Genomic DNA, 23,192 nt, shown 5'->3' with positions numbered 1-23,192 from the left:
GTGTTTAAAATTTGGGTATATGTGAAGACAAATCCAAAAACATCGTTTCACTGGTCATTTATCACTTTTTTCAGCTTTAAATGTTCCAGCTTTAAATAGTTCCTGTTGCAACACAGCACCAGAGCAGTGAAACACACTGGTGCTACGTTGAAGCAACAGAAATGCTCTTCATTCATCAGTGTTTGTATGCCCGTCACTTCTGCACTGGATTAGAAATGCTTAAATCCCACATTGCCAAACTCTTTAAGTCAGCCAGACGCTTTTTGAGCCGAGCTGAGCTGAATCAGGTAACGACTTAGCTGAACTGCTCCGTGTATTTCTGGAAGCTCTGCTCTTTCTCCCAATATTAGGGTTTTGAGTAGAGCAGGAGCAGCATTGTTCGCCGCTCCAGAGCTGTCGCCATAGCAGCTCCTGGGTAACTCCCAAATATGCCGATCAGATTTAACGAGGCACTTTTCATCCAAAGAAGTCTTGGTAATGCCAGTTTATTCCAGCTCCCCTACCCACAGGCTAAGCTCCCAGTCACCCGCCACTCTGAATTTATCCGCTAAGTCCCCCGAATACACAAGCACAGCATTATTGCATAGCCCGCCACGTATATGCAAACACACCCACACGCTTCAGTTACGTAAAATATGTTAGGTGTCATTTCAGGCCAAGAATTAAGCCCACTCTCAGTTCAAATATGCACTTCTGCAAATGTCACATTTGCTGTCATTAGTAGGGTGGGGTCGTGCGCTAGGGCCGGACATTAGAAAGGATGCATGTTTCACAGGTTCATCAGCTTCATTAATTTGTTAATATGATGACCTAAAGAGGTTTGTTGTTATGTTCGGGTGGGCGGAAATGCTGATATTACTCATAAGCCGAACAAGGGTCATAAAGTCTGAGCCGAGTGTGGACCAGGTACATGTACGACCCAATCCTGTCAGTCATGAGCTGCCCCAGTCCTCCCCATCACTCAGAGTGAGCGTTGCTCTGCTCTTATTGCTGAAGGAAGGAATGTCCACATGACCTATGCCAGGTCATCCCCTGACCTCAAAGACTGTCTCCTTGGCAGAAACACCACCCCCCGCTGCCCAAGCATCTGTGTGTGTGTGTGTGTGTGTGTGTGTGTGTGTGTGTGTGTGTGTGTGTGTGTGCACGCTCCCAGTCAGTCGGTGCCACATGTTGCCGTCAAGAATTGTCACAATGTGTCCAGGTTCTGCCCTTCTGCATGTACCAGACCCCTGCTATTGCCACATTGTGTCAGCCTGATTAAAACGGGCCTGTATGCCTCAGCTTTCCGAGACAGAGATGGACTTTGATTTTCGTAACCCTGTCGCATCAGTGCGTCACAGCCCATTAACACAAGCGCTGACTGGGCAGGAGTGCCCCGACGTACTGCCTTGTGCCGCTGCAATAATGAGGTGAAAGGATTCTCAGATTTTCACACATGCAGTTGCTATTTAAAAGAGAAGACTGAATGTAAACATGTTATATTTGATATCATAAAATCCCCAAAGGATATTTTTAAACCTTGATTGCCAAATAAAACCATAAAAGACTCTTTGTCGGTCTGAAAGTCATCCATCCTTCCTTGATCTGGATAACAGTTATGGCCAAATTATTGTTTGCCCATGCAGATTCCCCTTGATTAACCTTTTGTCGTCTTCCTCTGCAGTCCCAATTCTCTCCACAAGGTGGCATCCTACCTGTGTCTGCTGCCAGATCTGCCTGAAGGGCAGGACACTACCTATGAGAATGAGTTTCTCCTTGAGCTGCTGGTAAGTTCCATCTTGGTTTTTATGAATTTGCCATGTGGGGATTTGCGCTCACTTGTTTCCAGTGATTTAATAATTGATGTGGAAGGCTGCATCATTAATTATTAATATCAAACAATTGATGCTCTCTTGTCATTTAATAGCTTCCACAACCACAGCTTCTTTTAGAAATTATATTTTGATTATTTTTTGTGGCTATACACCTCCTGTTTTTTTGTTCATCCAATTTTTTAGATGTCTTGACAGTATTAACTCACATTAGACTTTTTAATTGAGTCCATTGTCACTTGGAAGATTATTCCTAAACGGTTACTGGTAATTCTATAGAAAAGTAATACATTCAATAGGTTTTGTTTCTCATTAACTGAGGCTCTTGACCTTGGAATACGTATTGTATTCCCTCTTCACTGTCCATCCCTCTTGATTTTCCCTCTTAATCCAATTACCAGCATGATGTGTTCATGTAAGAGAGTGACATTCTTTTTTTAAATACACCTCTTAAAGTGACTTTGATTGTGAACTCTGCTCCTTTTCCTTCACCCTCCTAATTTTGATTTTAAAAGCCCTCCAGGATATTAGAGGACCCTGGTCCTACTAGTTTCCCCAATACACACTCACACATGCGCTTCAGACCCTTTCATCAAAGTGGGTGGTTCCAAGGCTGCCCAGCGGTTATTCATAATTAACCACTACGACCCTCCCAATTCCTCTCTGAGAAGGGGTAGAGAAGAGCCGCTACATAATTATCTGATTAGTTTGTTGTAGGAGACAATGTCAGGAGACTCATTTGTGAGCGCCCGAGGTTGCCCCCAACAACCAACATCTCTGACAGTGTGGGTTTAATGGGATGGGGCCACAGGACTAGAACTCCACAGAGAAGCAAAACAGTTGGGCTAGCCGCTGAGAACACACTCATTAACATTCTGAGTGAGGGGGAAGCATTTTTCTTCATAAGGGAAGCGCTGCTGTTCCACCCGTGCTAATGTTGGGCTAGTTCAGACTCTTTGCTCCCTCTGGTGGAACTCATGAGCTCATTTGTATTCTGAAGCCGCTCTCATTCCCTCGGCCTGACCACACTGTGAATTTTAATTATAGTTTCTTTATTACAGAAGGGCTGTAGCAAATTCAGTATTTATGTCTGCAACCTAACTGCAAAGGCCGTAGGTTTACTACAGTTACGTAAAATATCAGGCAGCTGACAGCAGAGTAGTAGGATCTGACATATTAGAACTCAATTCTCACAACATTTCCGGTGTCAGTAATAGTCTGATTCATTAGTAATGAGAACGGTCATTAACTCACTTGCTCCTCTTTGTTTCTGTCTCGCCCAAACTCACAGGTGACCCACCACGAGCGCCGAATTTCACAGATTGAACAGCTTAATCAGATGCCTCTTTATCCAACAGAGAAGATCATCTGGGATGAGAACATCGTCCCAACAGAATACTACTCAGGCGAAGGTGGGTGTGAATGTTGACTCCTCACCATGTCTGCGGGACTTAATGTGCACTAGAGCATTTAAGACGGTTTCAGTGTTATCCCTTGTCATGCTCACACTCGTCCGGAACTGAAGCGACTGTCTTAGACAGTCCTCTTATGTGTGAAAGGGCGCCCTCAGCAACGCTCGGATTACTGGCAGTTGGCACATCCTTTCTCAAACTCCCATTCTTGGAGAAGCTACAGTGCAAAACCTCATCCTCAGTTATTCATTTCTCCACCTTTTTCTCTGTCTCCTCAGGCTGTCTCGCACTGGCAAAGCTGAACCTCCAGTTTCTGACCCTCCACGATTACCTGCTGAGGAACTTCAACCTGTTCCGACTGGAGTCCACCTACGAGATCAGACAGGACATCGAAGACGTTGTGTTCCGCATGAAACCATGGTGAGATATGACCCCACCCCTCCACTCGAAATCCTGTCTTTTATTTTTTATTTATTTAGTTGTACGGTAGTTTAAATGCTTGTGTGTTACTGTCTGTTGTTGCCCTTGAAGTCTTTAAAAACTGGAATTAAAAGCCACTTATAAGCTAGAGGCATTAAAACTCAATCTGTTCATGCATATTCTAAATATGCGCCAAAAATTTGTTTACATTTGAAAGGGACCGGTAAACTCAGATATAAGTTTAAATACCGCAGTACGTGATATCTGCAAATTTTGACTTTAAATGGGATTCTAACATGCTCTCAAGCTTCTCTGGTAGCATTAACTGTCCCTTCAACTCAGTGAATAAAGTTCCTTGTCCCCATCTGTTACTCTCTTGGTGGTATGACACAACAATATTTTATTCAAGTTTGTGACATTTGGTACACCACATTCGGAAACAATAAGTGTTCCCATTATGTCAACTGGCGTTGAAACTTGTTTGTTGTTCCAGCCAAAGTAAATAAGTAAGCCGTGATGCTGCGTGCTGCCCTAAATCCAGCTGATTTCAGGCTTGACAACAGCCCACAGCGCTTGTCTAACTCCTGTCCGTCCCCACGCGCAGGCAGTCAGAGTATGGTGGTGTCGTGTTTGGGGGGTGGGCCAGGATGGCTCAGCACATTAGCTCTTTTTCCATCGTGGAGGTCGCCAAGCCTAACATCGGAGAGAGCTGGCCTGCCCGCGTACGAGCTGATGTCACTGTTAACCTCAATGTCAAAGATCACATCAAGCATGAGTGGGAAGGTAAACACTTTACATCCCAGCACTGAGGCTGTTGACTCTTGATTTTCCTGTTATCAGAGATTCTGAGAATAAAACATGTTGTGTTGTGTGTCTAGATGTCTTTCTAACTTGTCCTTTTTTGCCTGCAGGGCTGCGAAAGCACGATGTTTGCTTTCTGATCACGGTGAGGCCCAACCTGGTCTACGGCACGCGCTTTGACCGCCGCCAGCCCTTCTTAGAGCAGACAGGTGTGGCGTACGTGAGAGGCTGCGAGGTGCAGGGTATGCTAGATGAAAAAGGACGCGTCATTGAAGAAGGTGCGCTCACGTCAACCCCTGCAAACACACACACATACACACATGCGGGGCATCCTTTCTTCTATTAGATTCTCAGGAGTGGGTCAGACTGGTATTGTCACGAGGGGATCAGGAGAGACCTGATCTGCTCATGAAACATTCCATTAACCTGAGGTCATCAACAATGTCTTAGACCTTCACAGCAGCAGGCTTGGCTATTCTTCCCTTACCTTCTTAAGGAGCCGTATCAGCTGTGTGTGGGTAAAAGTGATACAGAGGAGGATGTCAAATATGTCTTTGGACTTTGATAAGAATTTTTAAAAATGTGAGCAGAATATGAAAATTCAATCTGTAAAATTCTTGCAGTTTAGTTCCAAAAAAGAAATGCTCTCAAACCAAAGTCAGATTTCTGGCCTTTTCCTTGAAAGTAACAAATTATTATTTAGCAGCGCAGCCTCCTCTGTTTACTGTCATTCTCAGCCGCCATCCAAAGCAACCCTTCCCATCTAAGACACATTTCCCTTTTAAAACATCTTTCCATGTACTCACCTGACCCTTTCCATATCCTTCCTCATCGCTTTAGATTAAATATGCAGAGGACAGCGGTTTCTAACTCAACATGCTGCTATGGAGCATGTCCTGTCAGAAGCCGCTTACATTTGAAATGCGTGTTTTCACCTTTGACTGACTTTTCTACAAAGGCTTGCGCTCCAAAATCCTTGGCCCAGTCGTTCACATTGTTGCCCCTGTGGTATTGGGAGTGTATCTTTACCGCCACACTCATTTTAGTAAGGGGATTTGAGAGTCCCCACATACACACGTGCACAATGGCAGACGCCCACGCAGCCATCGGATAAACGCTCTCGGCAGAGGCCAATGGGATTGACTTTCACCTCGCGCTCTGTGCCCTGCTTAAAAAAAATCTGTCAAGGTATCTGAAAACTGCACACGCTGCTCTCCTCGTGAATCCTATGGGAGCTATACTCAAGCCTTCCTCGTGTCAGACTTTATTTCAAAGGTGATTACACCTGCTTCTTCTGTATTTATCAGTTAAAGAAACAACGGCCTTTTTTGTCCTCCTGATATAGGTCCTGAACCGAAGCCCAAGCTGAAAGGAGATAACAGAACATTCCGTGTGTGGCTGGACCCCAATCAGTATCAGCAGGACATGACCAGCAGTATTCAGAGTGGCACCGAAGACCCGTACGAGACGTTCAACATCATCATGAGACGTAAACCCAAGGAGAACAATTTCAAGGTTTGCAGTCCTCGCAGAACATCAGACCAGCTCTCCCTGTACATTGTATCTGAGTGTTTTATCTTCAGACCTTGAGCTCAGGTGTTCCCAACACAACCCCAGCCTGATGTATTGCACATATTACACTCTCTTGGGTATTGAAGCTGGAAGGTTGGGGCCAGGGCAGCTCTGAAATTACCACCCACACAAGGCCTTTCAAATCATCCCAATGAGAGTCTCTTCTCACTAGATATTCATGTGATATGGCTCCTCCACCTTTCACCTTTAACAATGTCCTAGTGGCAGCATGGCAGTATTGCACTTTTGCTGTGTTTTCTGAGACAATTACCCTATTTTGCCAGTGTCCTGACCAGATCCACTAATGTGAACCCATTAATCGGTGATTTCTGCTGCTGTAACTGGCTTAAAACAGATCTTTATTACTTGTTTTCTGCAGTAAATTTGGTCTGTCCTCCTTTATTTTACCATCTACCAACTATTTTGCTGTTTGGAGAGTATTATAGTTTTGAAGTTCTTGTGTTTCAAAGTCTGCCCACCCATTTATGTCTTTCACTGCCAGAACAAATGATCCGTAGTGTTTTTTGCATGGATTTTGGAAGAGCAGGAACTAATGGGTATTTCAGAAACATCCTTCTCCGTCTTTGATATCTGACACAAATGAAACTAACAAGTTTGCCTCCTCTGTGTTTGGTTCTCCGGGTATTAGACAGGTTGCAGCTCATTAAAATGTAATTGACAGATATACAAATTACCTGCTGTCCCATCAGCCCACCACAAAGCTATTCTCATCCGTCTGAATCTCGTCTTTTGGGATTGTTGCCTGACAGGCCCCATTCAGTCAGTTTTTTAGGGCTTCCATTTATATAAATCCCCACACATGTCTGTGTGTTTCAGGCTGTGTTAGAGACTATCAGAAATCTGATGAACACCGAGTGTGTTGTCCCTGACTGGCTGCATGACATTATCCTCGGCTACGGTGACCCGGGTAGTGCCCACTACTCCAAAATGCCCAACCAGATCTCGACTTTGGACTTCAACGACACCTTCCTGTCACTGGACCACCTGCGTTTATGTTTCCCAGATCACACCATTAAAGTCACAGAAGAAAACCCTGAACTGCAGGTGTCCCCTTTCAGGTGAGACTCAAAACATGTTGTGTCATTATGTCATTACACATGCATTATTTATACCTCATTTACTATTTTTTACCAGGATCACTTTTCCAATCTCAAACAAAACGGACAAAGGAAAGAAGAGAAAGGCTGATGATGGAGATTCAGCCAAAGACGAAGAGAAGACTTTGATTGTTGAGCCTTATGTCACCCCCAACCGTGGGCCTTATCCCTACAACCAGCCCAAACGGTGGGTAATATGTAGAACTGAACAAGATTACAGAGTCCAAAACCCGGTTGAGTGTGTAGTTAGAATAGAGACTCTAATCAGCCAATAGAGCAGGATTCTTGTTACCGTAGGCAAATTTTGAGGGAGCAGAACCCATAAACAAGCAGCACTGGTTGAAGCAAAGGCATGATGGCAAATATCCTGGGATTAAAGTGTCAGGTGATGTGCATGTGCAGCAGAATTTCAACCCGCTAGTGCTAAAATTACGATTATAACTATTGACCTCAGTGAACCTTAGAAGTGTTCAGCATAAAATGACTAATACAAACAGTATTTGGAGCTGAAAAGCAACATTGAATTTATGTTGCAAGTGTTTTACGTCCAGAGTGTTTCCAAAGTTTCCAAATGATATAACACCGTTCTAGAAATGACTCGAAGACCCCAGTCAAATGCTTATTATAGATACCTGACTCGTTATTTTGATATGTTTGTTTGTGTCGCCATGGTCTGATTTAAGTTTCATGGAGGGTTGCGCTGCCGTTATGTCTACACTTTGATTTTTATTAAACCAAAAAGAACTTCATCAGAATTATTGCCCTTTAAGAAAAGGTCGAAAAACTTGTGCCGCATCCGTGCAACTACAGTGCACGCTATAATGAACCTTTTAAAAACTAAGATGACGACAAACATTTACACACATGTCAAGTTGTTGCAGCCAAGTTAAGCAGATTTCTTGATTTTCATTCTTTTTTACAGGAACACAATTCAGTTTACCCCGACTCAGATTGAAGCCATCCGAGCCGGGATGCAGCCAGGACTGACCATGGTAAGAACTTGTTTAATGTTTCTTATGTAACATTGAAGATGTGAGAAGCGAAAGTACATTCTCAAACTACGATAAGACCATGTTGTTGCGGCGCGTCGGCTGCCAGCAGGCTCTGCGTTATTCATTATGCAGCCAGCAGAGGTAAATATAGCCAGTGAGCCGCAGCAGCATGATAAAACATCCCTGCATACATGTCTTTCTATGTTCCTCTCTTCACACCAGCTAACTTTTCTTTTAGGGGTGGGGGGGTCACAGTCATTAGCAGGCATACCAAACACACACTGCCTCCTCCTCCACTGCTCAGCTTTCATGTAGGCAACTAAGGAGATTATGAACTAATTTATGCAAGAATAATTGTTGTGTTTACAGTTTTATCTGCAAGCACTCACCTGAGATACACTAACTTGTTTCATGAATATTTATCTAGTAATAAATATTCTCTTCCATAAATATAAAGCTTGTTAGTATCCTAACTTGTTCACAAAGTGGAAATAATACTGGTATTTAGTTGGCAGCTGCAAATGAGACCTTTGAGTGATGTATATGCCTTTTGATATCCTATCAGAAGGCTGCTATTTGTCAGGCAACTCGACACGCGTGGTGATGAGTATATACTGTATATCTATCTATATAGTAACGGGTGTGATTGTGACCCATTGTGTTCTCTCTCTAAAGGTTGTTGGACCACCAGGGACAGGAAAGACAGACGTCGCAGTTCAGATCATCTCGAACGTCTATCACAATTTTCCCGAGCAAAGGACGCTCATAGTCACACACTCCAATCAGGTGAATCCAACACACAGAAATGCTGTTACGAAAATGAAAGACAGAGAAAATGTTAGATAAAATATGACAAAAACCGACAGATTTGTTCCAGGCCCTTCCCTGTCTAATCACTCCACTTTCTGTTTGTACCAGGCTCTCAACCAGCTGTTTGAGAAGATCATGGCTCTTGACATAGATGAGCGTCACCTCCTGCGTCTGGGCCACGGTGAAGAGGAGCTGGAGACGGAGAAGGACTTCAGCAGGTGAGGACAGCCGGGGACAGGTGGAGAGGGAACAGATGCACCATGGGATTAATCCAAACAAACAGCAGCGAGCTGTGTAAACTGAGATTCACACATGCGAGAGTGGACGAGCACTCAACAAATGGGTGAAGACCTCTCTGAAGCTGAAATCTGATCAAAGCAGGAAACACACACGCAGACACACGAAGCTGCCCACATGCATAGTTGGTATGAGCCAACACAGTGACGGGGCCACTTGATATTTCCACATGACAAGTCATGGACCTAGTTTATCTTAGCTCGGCATCGTTGGCCTCTCTGGCCTTTGCACCAGTGAAAGGGATCCCTCCCTGCAGCCCTGTGCACTCTCAAGCAGTTCCTGTCTCATTAACCCTCTCACCAGCTCTGTGCACCATAGAAGCTGACATCATACCTATTCACAGGAATAACTTTAGGAATAATTCCCAAAAGCAGTGGAGCAGGAGGCTTTTATAAAGAAGCATCTTCAGTTCAAAAACCCTTTACCTCTGTTATAATTTGACCATAAACACTTGTATTTACAGTAAGTGAAATATTGATCTTATCATTTTTCCAAACTACTGTTTAGGTTTATTTGTGGTGTCGTATGATGTATTTTAAAATGATTAAGTAACATCTATCAAACCTGAGAGTAATGGATTATAGCTAGAGAAAATCACCGTGCTGCCATTTTTTCACTGGTGGCGAGTCACAAAATGAATTCAGTGAGACAGGAACTAGCAGAATTCAGTTAAGGAAGCTTGAGTAATTCCCATTCCCACATTGTGTGTGCGTGTGAGATGCCCTGAAGGCAGTGACTCAGTCCTTACTACTGAGACATAGTGAAATGGGAAAAGATAAGAGCAAACTCACAGCACCCATGAGAGGCTAAAAGAGAGATTATCTCACCCAAGACATTCACAGATACAGATACACCACTGTTGCTGTGAAAAATAACCAGACACTTCTTATTTTAGCCTTTGATGGAGTAGTATTTTTGAATATTAGTTTTTTCCTGTTGTGTTTGAACCATTTTTATAATCTGCTTTGATTATTATTCCTCTATGGCTCCGATTGTTGACAGAGCGCCTTCTTCCTGCTATAGGAAATGTATTGCAGTCATGCAGCAGGCTGGGTATTCCTGGGAACCTGTGAGGTCTCGAACAGTATCCCAGCTCAATTGACTGACTGTTCATGTGTGGATTTGCGTGTTTGTGTGTGTGACTCTTCACAGATGGGGTCGCATCTCTAATATTCATGTGTACGGGCAGACGCAGGTTTGACTTTGACGTAATGGCGTTTCATGGGTCGGGTCAAGGCTTTAATATTAATGAGTATCGGTGTGTCTAAAACTGGACCTGATTAGGACTCTGCTGGGTAGTTTAATGAATGACTCCAGTACGAATGGGGGGTCTGCGTGTCGAATTTGGGGCCGCTCTGAATTATGAAGCAAGTTGGGTATAAAAAGTGCTCCAGCTAGCAGCATTTAATATGTACCCGCCTGCCTCTTAACAACATGCAGACTCCACACTACCTCCACCCTGCTGACACCAGCCAGAGAATTTTAATTAACACCATATAGGAGATGGCAAAGTGGAAGGTGGCTGTTCTGCCGGAACACTACAGCGTCATCAATTAACAACACGTATCTGCATTTCACAATATGCTTTCTGTTGCGATTCAGTATTGTCTGGGATATAATAAAGAAGGAGCTTTTGTTCATGTGGAAGAATAAGTTTGCTATCCTCCTATACCTTCAGGTGCAGCAGGTCTAAGGATTTTTTTTAAATTTATTCTAGTGCATTTTACCCCCACAAATAGGGGTCTTGTCGGTGTCCTCTTGATAAATGCTTCTATTCAGCATGAACTGTGATTACCTTAAGCCGTCTGCCGACTGGGGCTCTTTTGTGAAGGCTCTAAAAATAGTGCTCCCCTCTGCTGTAACCCCAGGACCCCCCCTCGACACACCCACGCACATATTTCCCATCCTCCTCTTTTCTGCTTGATAATTACTTTTAAGCAGTATTGTTCAGTGCACAACAGGATGCATGCTGGAACTTAAATACAGTCCAGTCAAGGACAGTTATTGTTCCTCTGCCAGGGGACTAAATAAAACAGCAGTTTCCACAGAATTAAGTCAGCAATCCTAAAAATAATAACATTATATCTGTTAAATCTTCTCTATTCTGTTATTTAGAGCAATAATTCATTTTTCCCCATTCTTTTGTCGGATTTTGCGTAGTACGTACCGGTACTATATTCTGTGATATTCTACATCTTGTGTCGTGTCTTTCCAGATATGGAAGGGTGAACTACGTCCTGGCCAGAAGACTTGAGCTGCTCAAAGAGGTTGGGAGATTACAGGAGAGCTTGGATGTGCCAGGAGATGTTTCCTACACCTGTGAGACTGCTGGACACTTCTACCTCTACCAAGTAAGAACATATTTTTGCAGCTGCACATGTGTGCTTCTGTAGGTAATTTCCTCTTCTGTCAGTGATCTATGATGCCTCAATAATTAGAGATGTTGTAAAGTGCTGATAGTTTATAATAGGAGTCATCAGGCGGTATTGTATCCTGTTGCAGATACTTGACTGCTGAGTCAAACTCAGAGAACACCCCTGAGCGCCACTTGTTTGTTACCTGATCTGTAGAATCTGCATTCATATCCAGAGATGCTCATGTGGCTGTTTTTGTACCTTTGCCTTACTTACTTTCTTTATTTATCTCTCCTCCTCCCTCTCGCACCCACACACCACCTTTTGTATCTTGTTAACTTGATTTGATGTGGAGATACATGCTCAGCCCCATTTTAGAGTACCCAGGCCTCGTTGTGTCACTTGGGGGTCATAATGTTCCCAGGCCCGTTTTGTGATGGTCGTGTGACATTTGAAAATGTAAATTCCAAGAAGTTGTTGCCATGGTGATGACAGTGTGAGCTTACTGATCAACACACAGACGTGAAGTATTTAAGGTTGCACTGGGGGAGTCTTAATAATCAAATAGACAGATACTCAACAAGTAATTTGTGTAGGAAGCAGATTTAATTATTATTGGTCTCCCATAGAAACAGATTTGACTTTCTGTGCTCTCACCCTCTTTCAACAGGTCATATCTCGATGGGAAGAGTATATGAGCAAAGTCCGGCCTAAACAAGGCAAGAAGGTGGAGGTCCAAGCTGTGGCTGAGCACTTTCCCTTCCACAAGTACTTCTCCAACGCCCCTCAGCCTGTCTTCAAGGGCCGATCATATGAAGAGGACATAGACATAGCAGAGGGCTGTTACCGCCACATTAAGAAAATATTCACCCAGCTAGAGGTGAGAATGTTCGACACACACACACACACATTGCAGTAGATCCCTCGCTGGCCAGGCAACACTCGGCAGACGTAACGAGGTTACTCCAGTGAGGAAGGCGAGGCATTTTTATTTATAGCCCTCATGTCACTACAGTTGGATTCAAGGGGTTTACATCAGTGTTTACATAGCAGCACATGGCACATGCAGCAGCTCACAGAAACCACGTCCTCTTCAATAATATAAGCCCCACGAGGGCAAGAATCTTTTTTTTTTTCACAGTCTTTTGTTTTCTCAGATTTTGCCAGTGTTGCACGTGTTAAATCTTTTGGATTTAATTACAGCTGGCTATCAGACTCCCATCACCACTATAGTTAGTGCTCATTTCTCTGTCACATGCATTTGATATGCTGTAAACATTGTTTACATTGCGTCAATAATTCTTCGTGATGTTTGGTCCTACATATATTTTAATTGCACCTTTTATGCCGTATAGATTACTCTTTTAATGCTCCTCTAGTGATATAACACCCCTAAATGCATGGTCTTCCCTCAAACAGATCGACTTTATCTTCTGTCAGAATAGTAATAACGTTCCAGATTTATGGGAACACCAAGAACATCTTGGAAAAAGCAATATAGTAGTTATTGGCTGGAGGTAATATCGCAACACATGCGGTGACCTTGATTTATCTCTCTGGCCTCTGTATCTCTGCATCACCAGCACCTCTCCCTCCTCCCTCGGCCTCACCCATGCTGCAGTAAAACCTGCACACCCATTAAGGACGGCCGTCTGCGGCACAGGCCAGACAGCAGCGCTCTGCTGAACTTGCTCATACGGGTGCATTTTCGAATGCAAAATAAGTTGGGATTGACCTGTCATATTAATATTCTAGTAAATAATAAATGGCTCATCTCTGCTCCTCCGCAGTGCCACTCATTACTCCTCCTTTACCCGGCTTCCTTCTCTTCTTTCTGTCTGCGAGTCTTACCATTTTAATTTGGCCCTTTAACCACTGGAGCCATGGGGTTAAAAATAGAGCTCATCAATACTGCATGTCCCGATCAGGTTAATATTAATGCTGAAATAGTAACACATCAAATATTTAAACCCCAGTGCTGTCCAAGTCTGCCTCTCTGTCCTCCCACCCCCCCCTCCGTTCACTAACCCCTACACAGCTTGTGTAACCTTAAAAATAGAACGCCTGTTTACCCATAACACACACACACACACACACACACTTCACTCCATGCCAGGATATCAGTGCTCTCAAGTGGACTGATTAAATTTGGGAAAAGTGGCCTTTAAAGTTTCTTTTCTAGTTGAAACTAAACAAGTCAACCTACAGTTTTTGAACAACAAACGGTATCTCCATATCATTAAAGAAATAGCAGACAGCTTTTCATGTTAGGAATAAAAAGCAGAGGGATTATGTTATTATATTAAATTTAATTAAAAAGGGAGGTACGGTCCCAATCACTCTTTTTATGTCTGTCTTGTAGTTTGAAGTTATGATGCCTGTCAGGGGATTTGACAGAAGAGGCGTTTGAAGCTATTAAAAGTCTTCACAACACAGAGTTTGAAAACCAAATTGCATTTTGAACTGCGGGTGCATGCATGGATGTATCAGTTGTTTATCTCTTGATCAGACTCTACCCTCCGTCACAGTTATTTCATCTTGTACATTTGTTATTTACGTTGTTTTCTAACAGCCACTGTGTCAAGCATGAAGGCAGAATTGCACTAAATAAGTGGTCCATGTTCTGTTTCCTGACCTTTACCCTATCTCTTGTGTTAAAAGGAGTTCAGGGCCTTTGAGCTGCTGAGGAGCGGCCTTGACCGTTCCAAGTATCTCCTGGTGAAGGAAGCCAAAATCATCGCTATGACGTGCACACACGCTGCACTTAAACGTCACGACCTGGTGGAGCTGGCATTTAAGGTGAAATGACCGCGGTTGGAGGAAAGATACTAGTTACCGTATTTTCGCGACCATAAGGCGCATTTTAAAGTCTTAAATTTTCTCCAAAATGGACGGGGCGCCTTATAATGCGGTGCACCTTATGTGTGCACCGAGTTCCAAAATCTGCAAATGTTTTCGGCTTTTGCAAAAACCATTTCGTTCATTTTGGATACAGAACATGATGTACTTGAGTATGTTACTAAATACACGCTAGCATGCATGTTTTAAGCTAGCGTAGCGGTATGTTTTACCTTGCCAGCGCCCTATAATCCAGTACATCTCATGTATGTGTTCAATACAGAAACAGCACCCTGAACTGAGACTGCGCCCTTTAATACGCTGCACCTTATAGTCGCGAAAATACGGTGTATATATACCTTTCAGTCAAGTCTTTGTACTTCCCTCCCATATTTTGTAGGTCGGTCATGGTGTCTTTAACACATTTTCTTGTATAGTTCTCTCTTTCCCACTTTGCTTCTTTCTGTATCCATCTACAGCTATCTCTGACCCCATAGCTGTCCATTGACCTCTGACCCCACTGATCCACTCGGCTCTAGCTTTGATTCCTCTGTGTAATTAGTATATTTGGATATTGTATGTCTATTCTCTCCTCTATCTATTCTTCCCACCATTTTCCTCCCTCTTTACCGAGCTGGTCATCAGAAGGAGGGTCCCCCACATATGATTGTGGTCCTGCTCAAGGGTTCTTCCTGTTAAAAGGGAGCTTTTCCTTATTGCTTGTTGGGAGTCAAGCTTTAGGTTTCTGTAAAAACCCTAGAGACAATTTAGATGATATCAGATTCTGTTTAAATAAAGATAAACTGAATTGAACTTGTTTATTATTTTATTAGTACGACAACATCCTGATGGAAGAGGCCGCCCAGATTCTTGAGATCGAGACGTTCATTCCTCTGCTGCTCCAGGTAAACATGTATGATGTGTCCTCTTTATGAATAACCCGGAAAATGTTGCGTCAGTTATTGACGTCAGCCTTCTCATGGGTCAACTGACCCTCGGTTGAGCTGACCGATGGGTCTCACTTCACTAATATTAATGGGGCCTGTCATTGGTAGTTGTGCCTAATTGTCCGTGATAGTGCTAATGAGGACATTAAGTGCCATCTACAAGCCCTGCCAGAGCTTTTCCTCCATCTCTAGTGGCGTAAAACAGAGTGTTCCAGCAGGTGTACGTCATGGAGGACTGTTTATTTTTCCACATCCCCTGTCCTTCATTACGACCAATAGACTGTCAAAGCTGATGAGCCTAGCAAAGGTTGTTTATCACATTTATAGCATTCAACACTTGGATTTACTGGGAAACTTTTTTTTTCAGAATCCACAGGACGGTTACAGCAGGCTGAAACGTTGGATCATGATCGGCGACCATCACCAGTTGCCGCCCGTTATCAAAAACATGGCCTTCCAGAAGTACTCCAACATGGAGCAGTCCCTGTTCACTCGGTTTGTTCGGCTGGGAGTACCCACCGTTGACCTTGATGCACAGGGCCGTGCACGTGCAAGGTTAGTCAGCCCAGCAGGAAGTAGCACCACACTCAGGCTGTAAATGGTCTGTCTATGAACTGAAATGACCGTTTGTTCTCCCACCATTCTCTCTCTCAGCTTGTGTAACCTGTATAACTGGCGCTACAAACAGCTGGGGAACCTGCCTCACGTGCAGGAACTGCCCGAGTTCCAGGTGCCCAATCCTGGTCTGACATTTGACTACCAACTAATTAATGTGGAGGACTTTAACGGGGTGGGTGAATCCGAGCCCAACCCTTACTTCTACCAGGTGAGTCGTCGCGTCCACTACAGGACACAAGCGTGCACGGTGACAGTTATACACTAGTTTACACGGGCGTGCTTTAGTTCCACCAGAGCAGAAAACAGTATCCCTTTCTAGTCTCCACTCCCATCAAACTCACTGTTGTGTACTACTTCATACATTTTTAAATTGTATTACATTTTAATGATTTAGCTACTAGTCCATATGATATATTCATAACCCCGCTTGCTCAGTAGCTAGCAGTGGCTGCCCAGCACAGACCACTGAGTTTGTCCTTCACACCAGGAGGCAGATTGCCTTTCATCATGTCTGAGACGAGACTGTGTGTGTGGGGGGCAACAGGGAAGTGTGTCAGAGTAAACACTCCAAGCAGCACAGCAACTAGTGTAAGGCTTTTTGCTCCACGGGCTACATTTTAAATGATGTAAAAGCTAAAACATCATGATTTATCTCATACCTATACTAAAGCTGTTTGTATTTTGTCCATTTCCAATGTTACTTCATGTAGTAATAATAATAATAATAACAACAGCTTAAATAAAAAAATACTTTTAAATATGTGCATAAGAGAGAAGCGTAGCGTAGGCCACACTTGTTCCAACCAAGATTCTCTGGTTAAAATATGAATTTATGCAATTTGTAGGCAGGTTACAAGGGAAAAGGAACAAAGGCTGTCCTGTTTTTGATGTGTTGACTACAGTGCAGCCTGGATCAGGTCGATGAAGCTGCACATCCATATGATTATCAAAGATGTGAAGCCTCCACCCAGGCCTAATTGAGCCTGCATGAATAATGCATAACCCTGCTCTTTTTTGTCATATGTTTTGACGGCGTCTTTGCCACGACCGACATGCTGAAGACTGCCTTGATCACAGTGGTGTAAAACAGTGCAGGCATTTCTGTTCTCATATGATTTGACTCAGTAACTGTAGAAAATGGAGAAGGATAACATTAATTATTCTGCTGTATTTTAACACTTAGTCAGAAGAAGAACTCTTTTGTTATGCAGCATTTGTAACACATTTAAATTGTCAGATGCTGGATTGGGACTGTTCTTTTACTGGCTTGCTATGTGGTGGTGGTGTTGAGCTCCATCCAAAGTAATTATTCCAACCCAAATCATATCGCTACTCGTGCGTTAATGAGTGGCCTTTTGTCTGGCTAGTCATTCAATTGAGCGAGACCCAGAGGTGTCAGACAGATGAGGCAGGACTGTGTGAATGAGTGTAACTCAGCCTTTTGATTTCCATTCTCTCGTGTTTTTATTGTCCATATCGGGGTAGAATAATAACATCGGACCCTCTTTTCTTCTCATTCCTGTAAAGAACCTGGGAGAAGCAGAGTACGCTGTAGCCTTGTTCATGTACATGCGTCTGTTGGGCTACCCTGCGGAGCGCATCAGCATCCTCACCACCTACAACGGACAGAAACATCTGATCAGAGACGTCCTCAACCAGCGTTGCGCTGGCAACCCTGTGTTCGACATGCCCAACAAGGTCAGTACACTCAGCAGTGTGCAAAAATGCATCATCTTGTCCCATGGCAGGCATAAAATCTAGATTTTGACACTTATTAGGACACAGTTTTTCCTTTTCCCAAAGCTCGTCTCCAGTGTGTTTGTGAAGACTTAAAAATGTTTTCACCTCTGACAGCACACATAATGGATTTAAACACACTACCAACCTAAGATATCCACAGAAATATCATATATGTGTTTTATTCCTGTTGTTTAGTCATAACACGTCGGTTGTGTTAAGGGAATAATTCGCTCAGGCATTGAAACCAGGACCTGCATGTTTTAGCCCAGGAATTCTAAAATCTCCCCTTGACAACAGATTGGCAGCGTGAAACATCCACTAAAAGTCATGATGCTGATCTTTTCACATGTTTTCCTCCTTCCTCTTCACGGTGGGTTTTTGCTCCATCGTATTACGAGGGGATCATGAGACCCAGAGAGGATGTCAGGCTCTGTCTCCTCATTCCTCCCTGCGTGCCTCCGTAAATGAGAGTCCTCGTGGTTTTTAGTGGGAGAATGTGCAGAACAGGGTGGGAACTCTGTCCTGAGTTGATCTCTTGGGGATTCTGTTTCATTCTATGGCTTTTCCCCATCTAGCTCATCTTTTCTCTGTCTCTTCTACGCTGTAAAGTCGGCACAGATTTCCAACTTGTTTTCTGTGTGCACCACTAAATGTTTGTAGCCACCGGCCTCAGCATAATTCACAGTTTGTCTCATGTGTACATGGACAATGCTGTGTGCTGTCACCACTGGCAGTCTGCAGTTTGCATTTTTGCTATTCGTATCTTTTTTGTCAAGTGTCCGATATGTTCCGACAGCTTGCCAAAAATGTGCTTGGTCATGTTAACTGTCCGGCCGTGTGAAGACGCGGAACATCCTTCTCAGCCAGCGTGGGTGCAGTGACGGCCTGCTCAAATGTGCTGAGGAGGAAGTCTCCTCGCAGAGGGACGAGGGTGAAAAAGAAAGAGGGTAGTTGTGGGGTAAATGCTGAGCAGCTGAAAGGTCGTGGCGCTCGGCCCCGAGTCCACAGCCGAGAGCGTTGTGTGTGACAACATGACACGGCTGCTCAAACTGCAGAGATGTCAAGAGCTTTCCTGAGTAATGAGACTGCAAGCAGCGCATTCAGGAATAAACACGACACCAGCTAAAGATATGCGGCTTTTAATGGTCGGGACAATTACACCATGCGCCGCGTTCCAAATTATTATGCAAATTGTATTTAACTGCCATTAAGGCTACTTTTTTTTAGTTTTCAATGAAACCCATGAATGGTATTGTGTCTCTGGCTCTTTGCATCACAAAGGGATTTCCAACCAAAGTGTGGTCGTTGTGGCTGATTCAGCGCAGATAAAGACACAGTGAGGAAGGTTTCTACCGGACAAACATCGCTTCAAGAGAGCAGCTGCTAACATGCTAATGCAAAGCAGCAAACGGGTATTTGAAGCTGCCGGTTTGGGGGGGTTGTGGATGGATGTCCCAACAAGACAGAGGCGTCGGCAAGAAGGTGGCAGTCACGTTTTGGGTTGAATTCATGGGGAGGGAGCTGGTCAGCCCATTTAGGGTCCCTGCAGGTGTGAGGAGTTTCTGATTTTTTTTGTCCGCAGTAGAGAAAAGAGTCTTGCTTCCCATAACAAAACCATCTTCATGCATGACAAAGCAACGTCTCGTGCTGCGAGGAACTCCTCTGCCTCATTGGCTGCTGTGGGCATAAAAGGAGAGAACTTATGGTGTGGTCCCCATCCTCCCCTGCCCTCCGTCCTACTGAGAACCATTGGTGCATCTGAGGGCAAAAGATCTCGGAGGGCGGGGGAAGTTCACATCCAAGCAGCAGTTCTGGGAGGCTTCTGACATCCCACAAAGAAACTCGAGCAGAAACTCGAACACTCCCAAGTTCATGGATGAAGGAGTGGAGCTGCTGTTGAATAAGGACTCCGATGAGAAGATGATTGAAAGAGCTTTTGATTTCAGTAGATATGACCTCGTGCTGTCAGTTGACCTTTTCCAGTTCTTTACAACCTATTAAATGTTTGGACACTGCCCACTTTAAGGTTTTGTATTTCAAAAAGAATCCTGATATCATCGGGAGGTTTGTTCACAAATGTTCAAATGGTACTTAAGGCTTGATGAATTGAAATTAAAGTAATTTGCATCAACTATTGAGGAAAATCAGAGAAAGCTATTTGCACATTAAATGGGGACCTGCTGTGGTCATATTAAAATGTTGATATTTTCATAGGTGTTTTAATTGGAAGTGGGAGTGTTGCTCATTAGCTACATATCTTCAGTAGTGGTCAGTCTCCAGTAAGCTGGGTGCAACAACATTCGCAGGTAAATGATTGTTGTGTATCCAGGCCTGAGAAGAGTCCCAGAGGAGTCCCGACTGTTGTCCTCTCCCAGGGCTCCTAGCACTTGTTTAAAGAGAGCAAAACTTGCAATTTGATGGCAAAATTGGCAGCTATTTGCAGTAATCTGACAGATTCTTGGTTGACTTAACATTAATAAAACCCTGATTGATCTAGATTGAGTTAATTTTTTTTAATCCTGTTTAACACTCCTGTCCTACACTGTCTCAGTCCCCGTTTTCAAAAAGGATTCTGTCTTCAGAGCCTCGGTTCCATCGATTCTACTTAGTCCAATCAGCCCTTTGACTGCAGTCAGCCCACTAGATCACCCTGAGCTATGCATCACATGTCCTCATCACATTTGTGCACGCGTGTGAACCACCGTCATCTGACTTGTGCATCCAACATTGAAGTGAACCTCCTTTCAGCTCGTGCCGCTGCTGCACTGCCATGTTGTTGCCTCTGGTGCTGCACCTGTTCTGCTCAGCAACAGGGAGACGCGAGCGCTGGACAGATCCAGAACGGTGTGTTGAGCTGGTTTATGGGGAATCCTGAAGGGTCGTGGCATGTTGGTAACGCGCGTCAAGAACAGACCTTTCAAAATTCTAGCCCCATTAATGATTGTTGGCCTCCATAACGGTGCAAAATCTGGCGATTTTAGCACTTGATTTGCACGTGGCGGTTGACCTTTTCTGTCTCGTCATCATTTCTTCACCTTCAGGTAGGTTTCGGTTAAAACTGCGCAATGTTCCTGACTTTGGGATGCACCAATATTGTCTGAACACGACTGTTCTTTGGTGGCGAGAGCGCTTTTAGGCAAGACGGGATTAGCAGGGTATTAAAATAAATGATACATGAGTATCCTTCTGCTGGTGGAAAACGTTCCCTCTCCCCCAAAAGACTGTAATCTCTGAAGCATTCCAGCCGGGTGCCCCCTCCGCGGTACCTTTGCTGTAAGTCTGGAGAGGCTACTGACGGTAAATGCCCTCTAAGCCTTATTAGCCCTGCTGCTCATGTGGCCCGCAGAGATAACGGCAACAACAAGACAACACTGGCCCCATCATTCATCATCCTCAAAGCACATTTTAGGAGAAAGAAAGAAGGGACATGTGAGACGCAGAAATATATTTCAGCCAAATCCTCCACTTGTATAAAATGCACGAGCCTGTTTACTTTGAGAGCGATCCAGCCTGCCAAAGCTTAGCCAGCATGTCTTTCATGTTTCCGCGCCTATTTGTGCTTCTTTGCAGGTGACAACAGTCGACAGGTTCCAGGGTCAACAGAACGATTACATCATCCTCTCACTGGTCCGCACCAAAGCCGTGGGACACCTGAGGTAATGACTTGAATGAAAGACAACGGGACAGCTTGTCTCTTCCACCACAACATGCCTGCCGCAGGTCTTCTTTCCATACAAACAATACTTCTACAACAGATACTTTAGCTTTTCTTCCTCCAGTGAGCAAACGCAACAAACGTGGGCGCCGGACTCTCTTGAGGCGCGCTTTCTATCTGTCACATGTCCCTGTAATGAAGTTGAAGACGCTGCGAGCATAAAGAGCATTTGAAGAAGAGTTTAAAGAGCTGTCTCTAGTTTTAGAGAGGATATTGTGTCTCTGGCTTATATAGAGCTCCATGCTGATCAAAAGCCTTACAACAGTCATTAAGAGGCCATTTAACCAAATTGTAATGATACATTCAGTGTCTCTTCACTCTCTGTCCTATTACTATCTGCTCACTCACTGTACGTCCTCCTCCCATCCCTTTCCTTATCTTTCCGCTCCCTCTTTGCCTCCTTTACATCCTCATTTGGCCGAATTGATTTGTAATGAAGTTTCTTTCACTTCTTTGTGTGTTGTGACTCCCGGCAAACTCCCACAGCCAAACAGAACACTTTTACCCCAAAGTTACCTGTGGTTCACTGACACATGGTGCTGAGGACCGTGTCCACTATTATTGATGTGGGAATTCCTTCTGGAATAGCATGTTTTGCTTGGTTTTCTTGTTTATTTATTTTTTTTACATCATGCAGTAGAAGTGCACAATGGATATTTTTATCATTCCATCTCAGAAACGGTCCTCTCAAACCGAGTAGACACAGATTTCCACTGGTTAAAAAGATCAACTCCAGGATCAGAGAGGGAAAACAGGCACATGTGCTGTTGTTCTCCCCTTTTGACCTGAGCGGTTTCTGAAGTGTGCATGTGGTGACGCCTGTTGTGCCATCTTGAGGCGCTGACATATGCTCCACACATTTAAGCACTTATTATCATTCTAGTCCATACTAAGAGGTTATTTGATCAATAAGGCCTTGTTAATTTATTTAAAACTTTGTTCAACCATCCTCTGGCAGTCTGAAAAAACAACCCCTGAAGGCCTTGATTCTGAAGCTGCACATATTGCGCTGCATTTTTTTTCATCAGGAGGGGCACACAGTTGCTATTTTTGCTTAACCCGGGATGCGGCGTCCTGTCTCGGTTCCCGTCTCATTTTGAGGCAGCCCGCTGCCGTGACAACAACGGGGGAGGCATCTGACCATATGACGAGTTGACCCTCACTCTGACGAGTGAGAGCTCCCCTGCTGATTCGCACAGACAGTCACATGCAGGAGCGCAGATCCAGACACACTCTGACATGTAGACACACACACACACGCGCGCGTGCTACTCATCCACGTTGCCCTGCCATGTCACAGAATAGCGCAGGTGGGCATCTCTCAGTAGTGCCATGTCCTCAGGCCAGCGCGCCTCACCATTGGTCGGTCTCTTCTCTGACTCCGCGCTCATTGGGTGGAAGCTCATGTAGTTTGTCTCTGTGGAAATGTGGGTTCGAGTTTTGCATCACGCTTTAAATTTGCCTTAATTTTGCACAAATCTACCATAGCCTTGCATAATAGTTTCCATAAGCCCACTTTTTTTTGCTCCCTTCTACATATTCATGAAACTCATCATGCATATTGCAACGGCTAATCCTCTTATACTCACGAACAGCTCACGAGGGGAGGTGGACTTATTCCCCCCCTTTTTTTGCTCCCTTTAAGCGGGACTGCGTGGCTCCACTCTGATGAAAACAGAGCTTGTAACGCTTTGATTTTGCCACCTCACTTCGTATCCACTTTGCAAATTAGTGTTTTTGGCAGCTT

General features: G+C 44.1%; 1 protein-coding gene across 1 annotated transcript in view; it reads left to right on the top strand.

Moving 5' to 3' along the window:
* aqr (aquarius intron-binding spliceosomal factor) overlaps nt 1-23,192 on the top strand; it is a 30,792-nt gene that overhangs the window by 5,463 nt on the left and 2,137 nt on the right. Inside the window, exons 15-33 of the mRNA XM_029827655.1 lie at nt 1,664-1,766; nt 3,103-3,223; nt 3,502-3,643; nt 4,248-4,426; nt 4,555-4,722; nt 5,790-5,959; nt 6,854-7,095; nt 7,172-7,321; nt 8,057-8,126; nt 8,802-8,912; nt 9,045-9,154; nt 11,449-11,584; nt 12,258-12,467; nt 14,249-14,386; nt 15,259-15,330; nt 15,740-15,927; nt 16,027-16,198; nt 17,518-17,688; nt 21,301-21,386. Of these exons, the coding sequence (XP_029683515.1) occupies nt 1,664-1,766; nt 3,103-3,223; nt 3,502-3,643; nt 4,248-4,426; nt 4,555-4,722; nt 5,790-5,959; nt 6,854-7,095; nt 7,172-7,321; nt 8,057-8,126; nt 8,802-8,912; nt 9,045-9,154; nt 11,449-11,584; nt 12,258-12,467; nt 14,249-14,386; nt 15,259-15,330; nt 15,740-15,927; nt 16,027-16,198; nt 17,518-17,688; nt 21,301-21,386 (2,739 nt within the window). The remainder of the gene's footprint in view (nt 1-1,663; nt 1,767-3,102; nt 3,224-3,501; nt 3,644-4,247; nt 4,427-4,554; nt 4,723-5,789; nt 5,960-6,853; nt 7,096-7,171; nt 7,322-8,056; nt 8,127-8,801; nt 8,913-9,044; nt 9,155-11,448; nt 11,585-12,257; nt 12,468-14,248; nt 14,387-15,258; nt 15,331-15,739; nt 15,928-16,026; nt 16,199-17,517; nt 17,689-21,300; nt 21,387-23,192) is intronic.

This window comes from Takifugu rubripes, chromosome 2 (genome assembly GCF_901000725.2).
Source record: "Takifugu rubripes chromosome 2, fTakRub1.2, whole genome shotgun sequence".
Classification (NCBI taxonomy): Eukaryota; Metazoa; Chordata; class Actinopteri; order Tetraodontiformes; family Tetraodontidae; genus Takifugu; species Takifugu rubripes.
The sequence above is the reverse complement of the archived record's forward strand: the minus strand, read 5'-3'. Positions and strand labels throughout refer to the sequence as shown.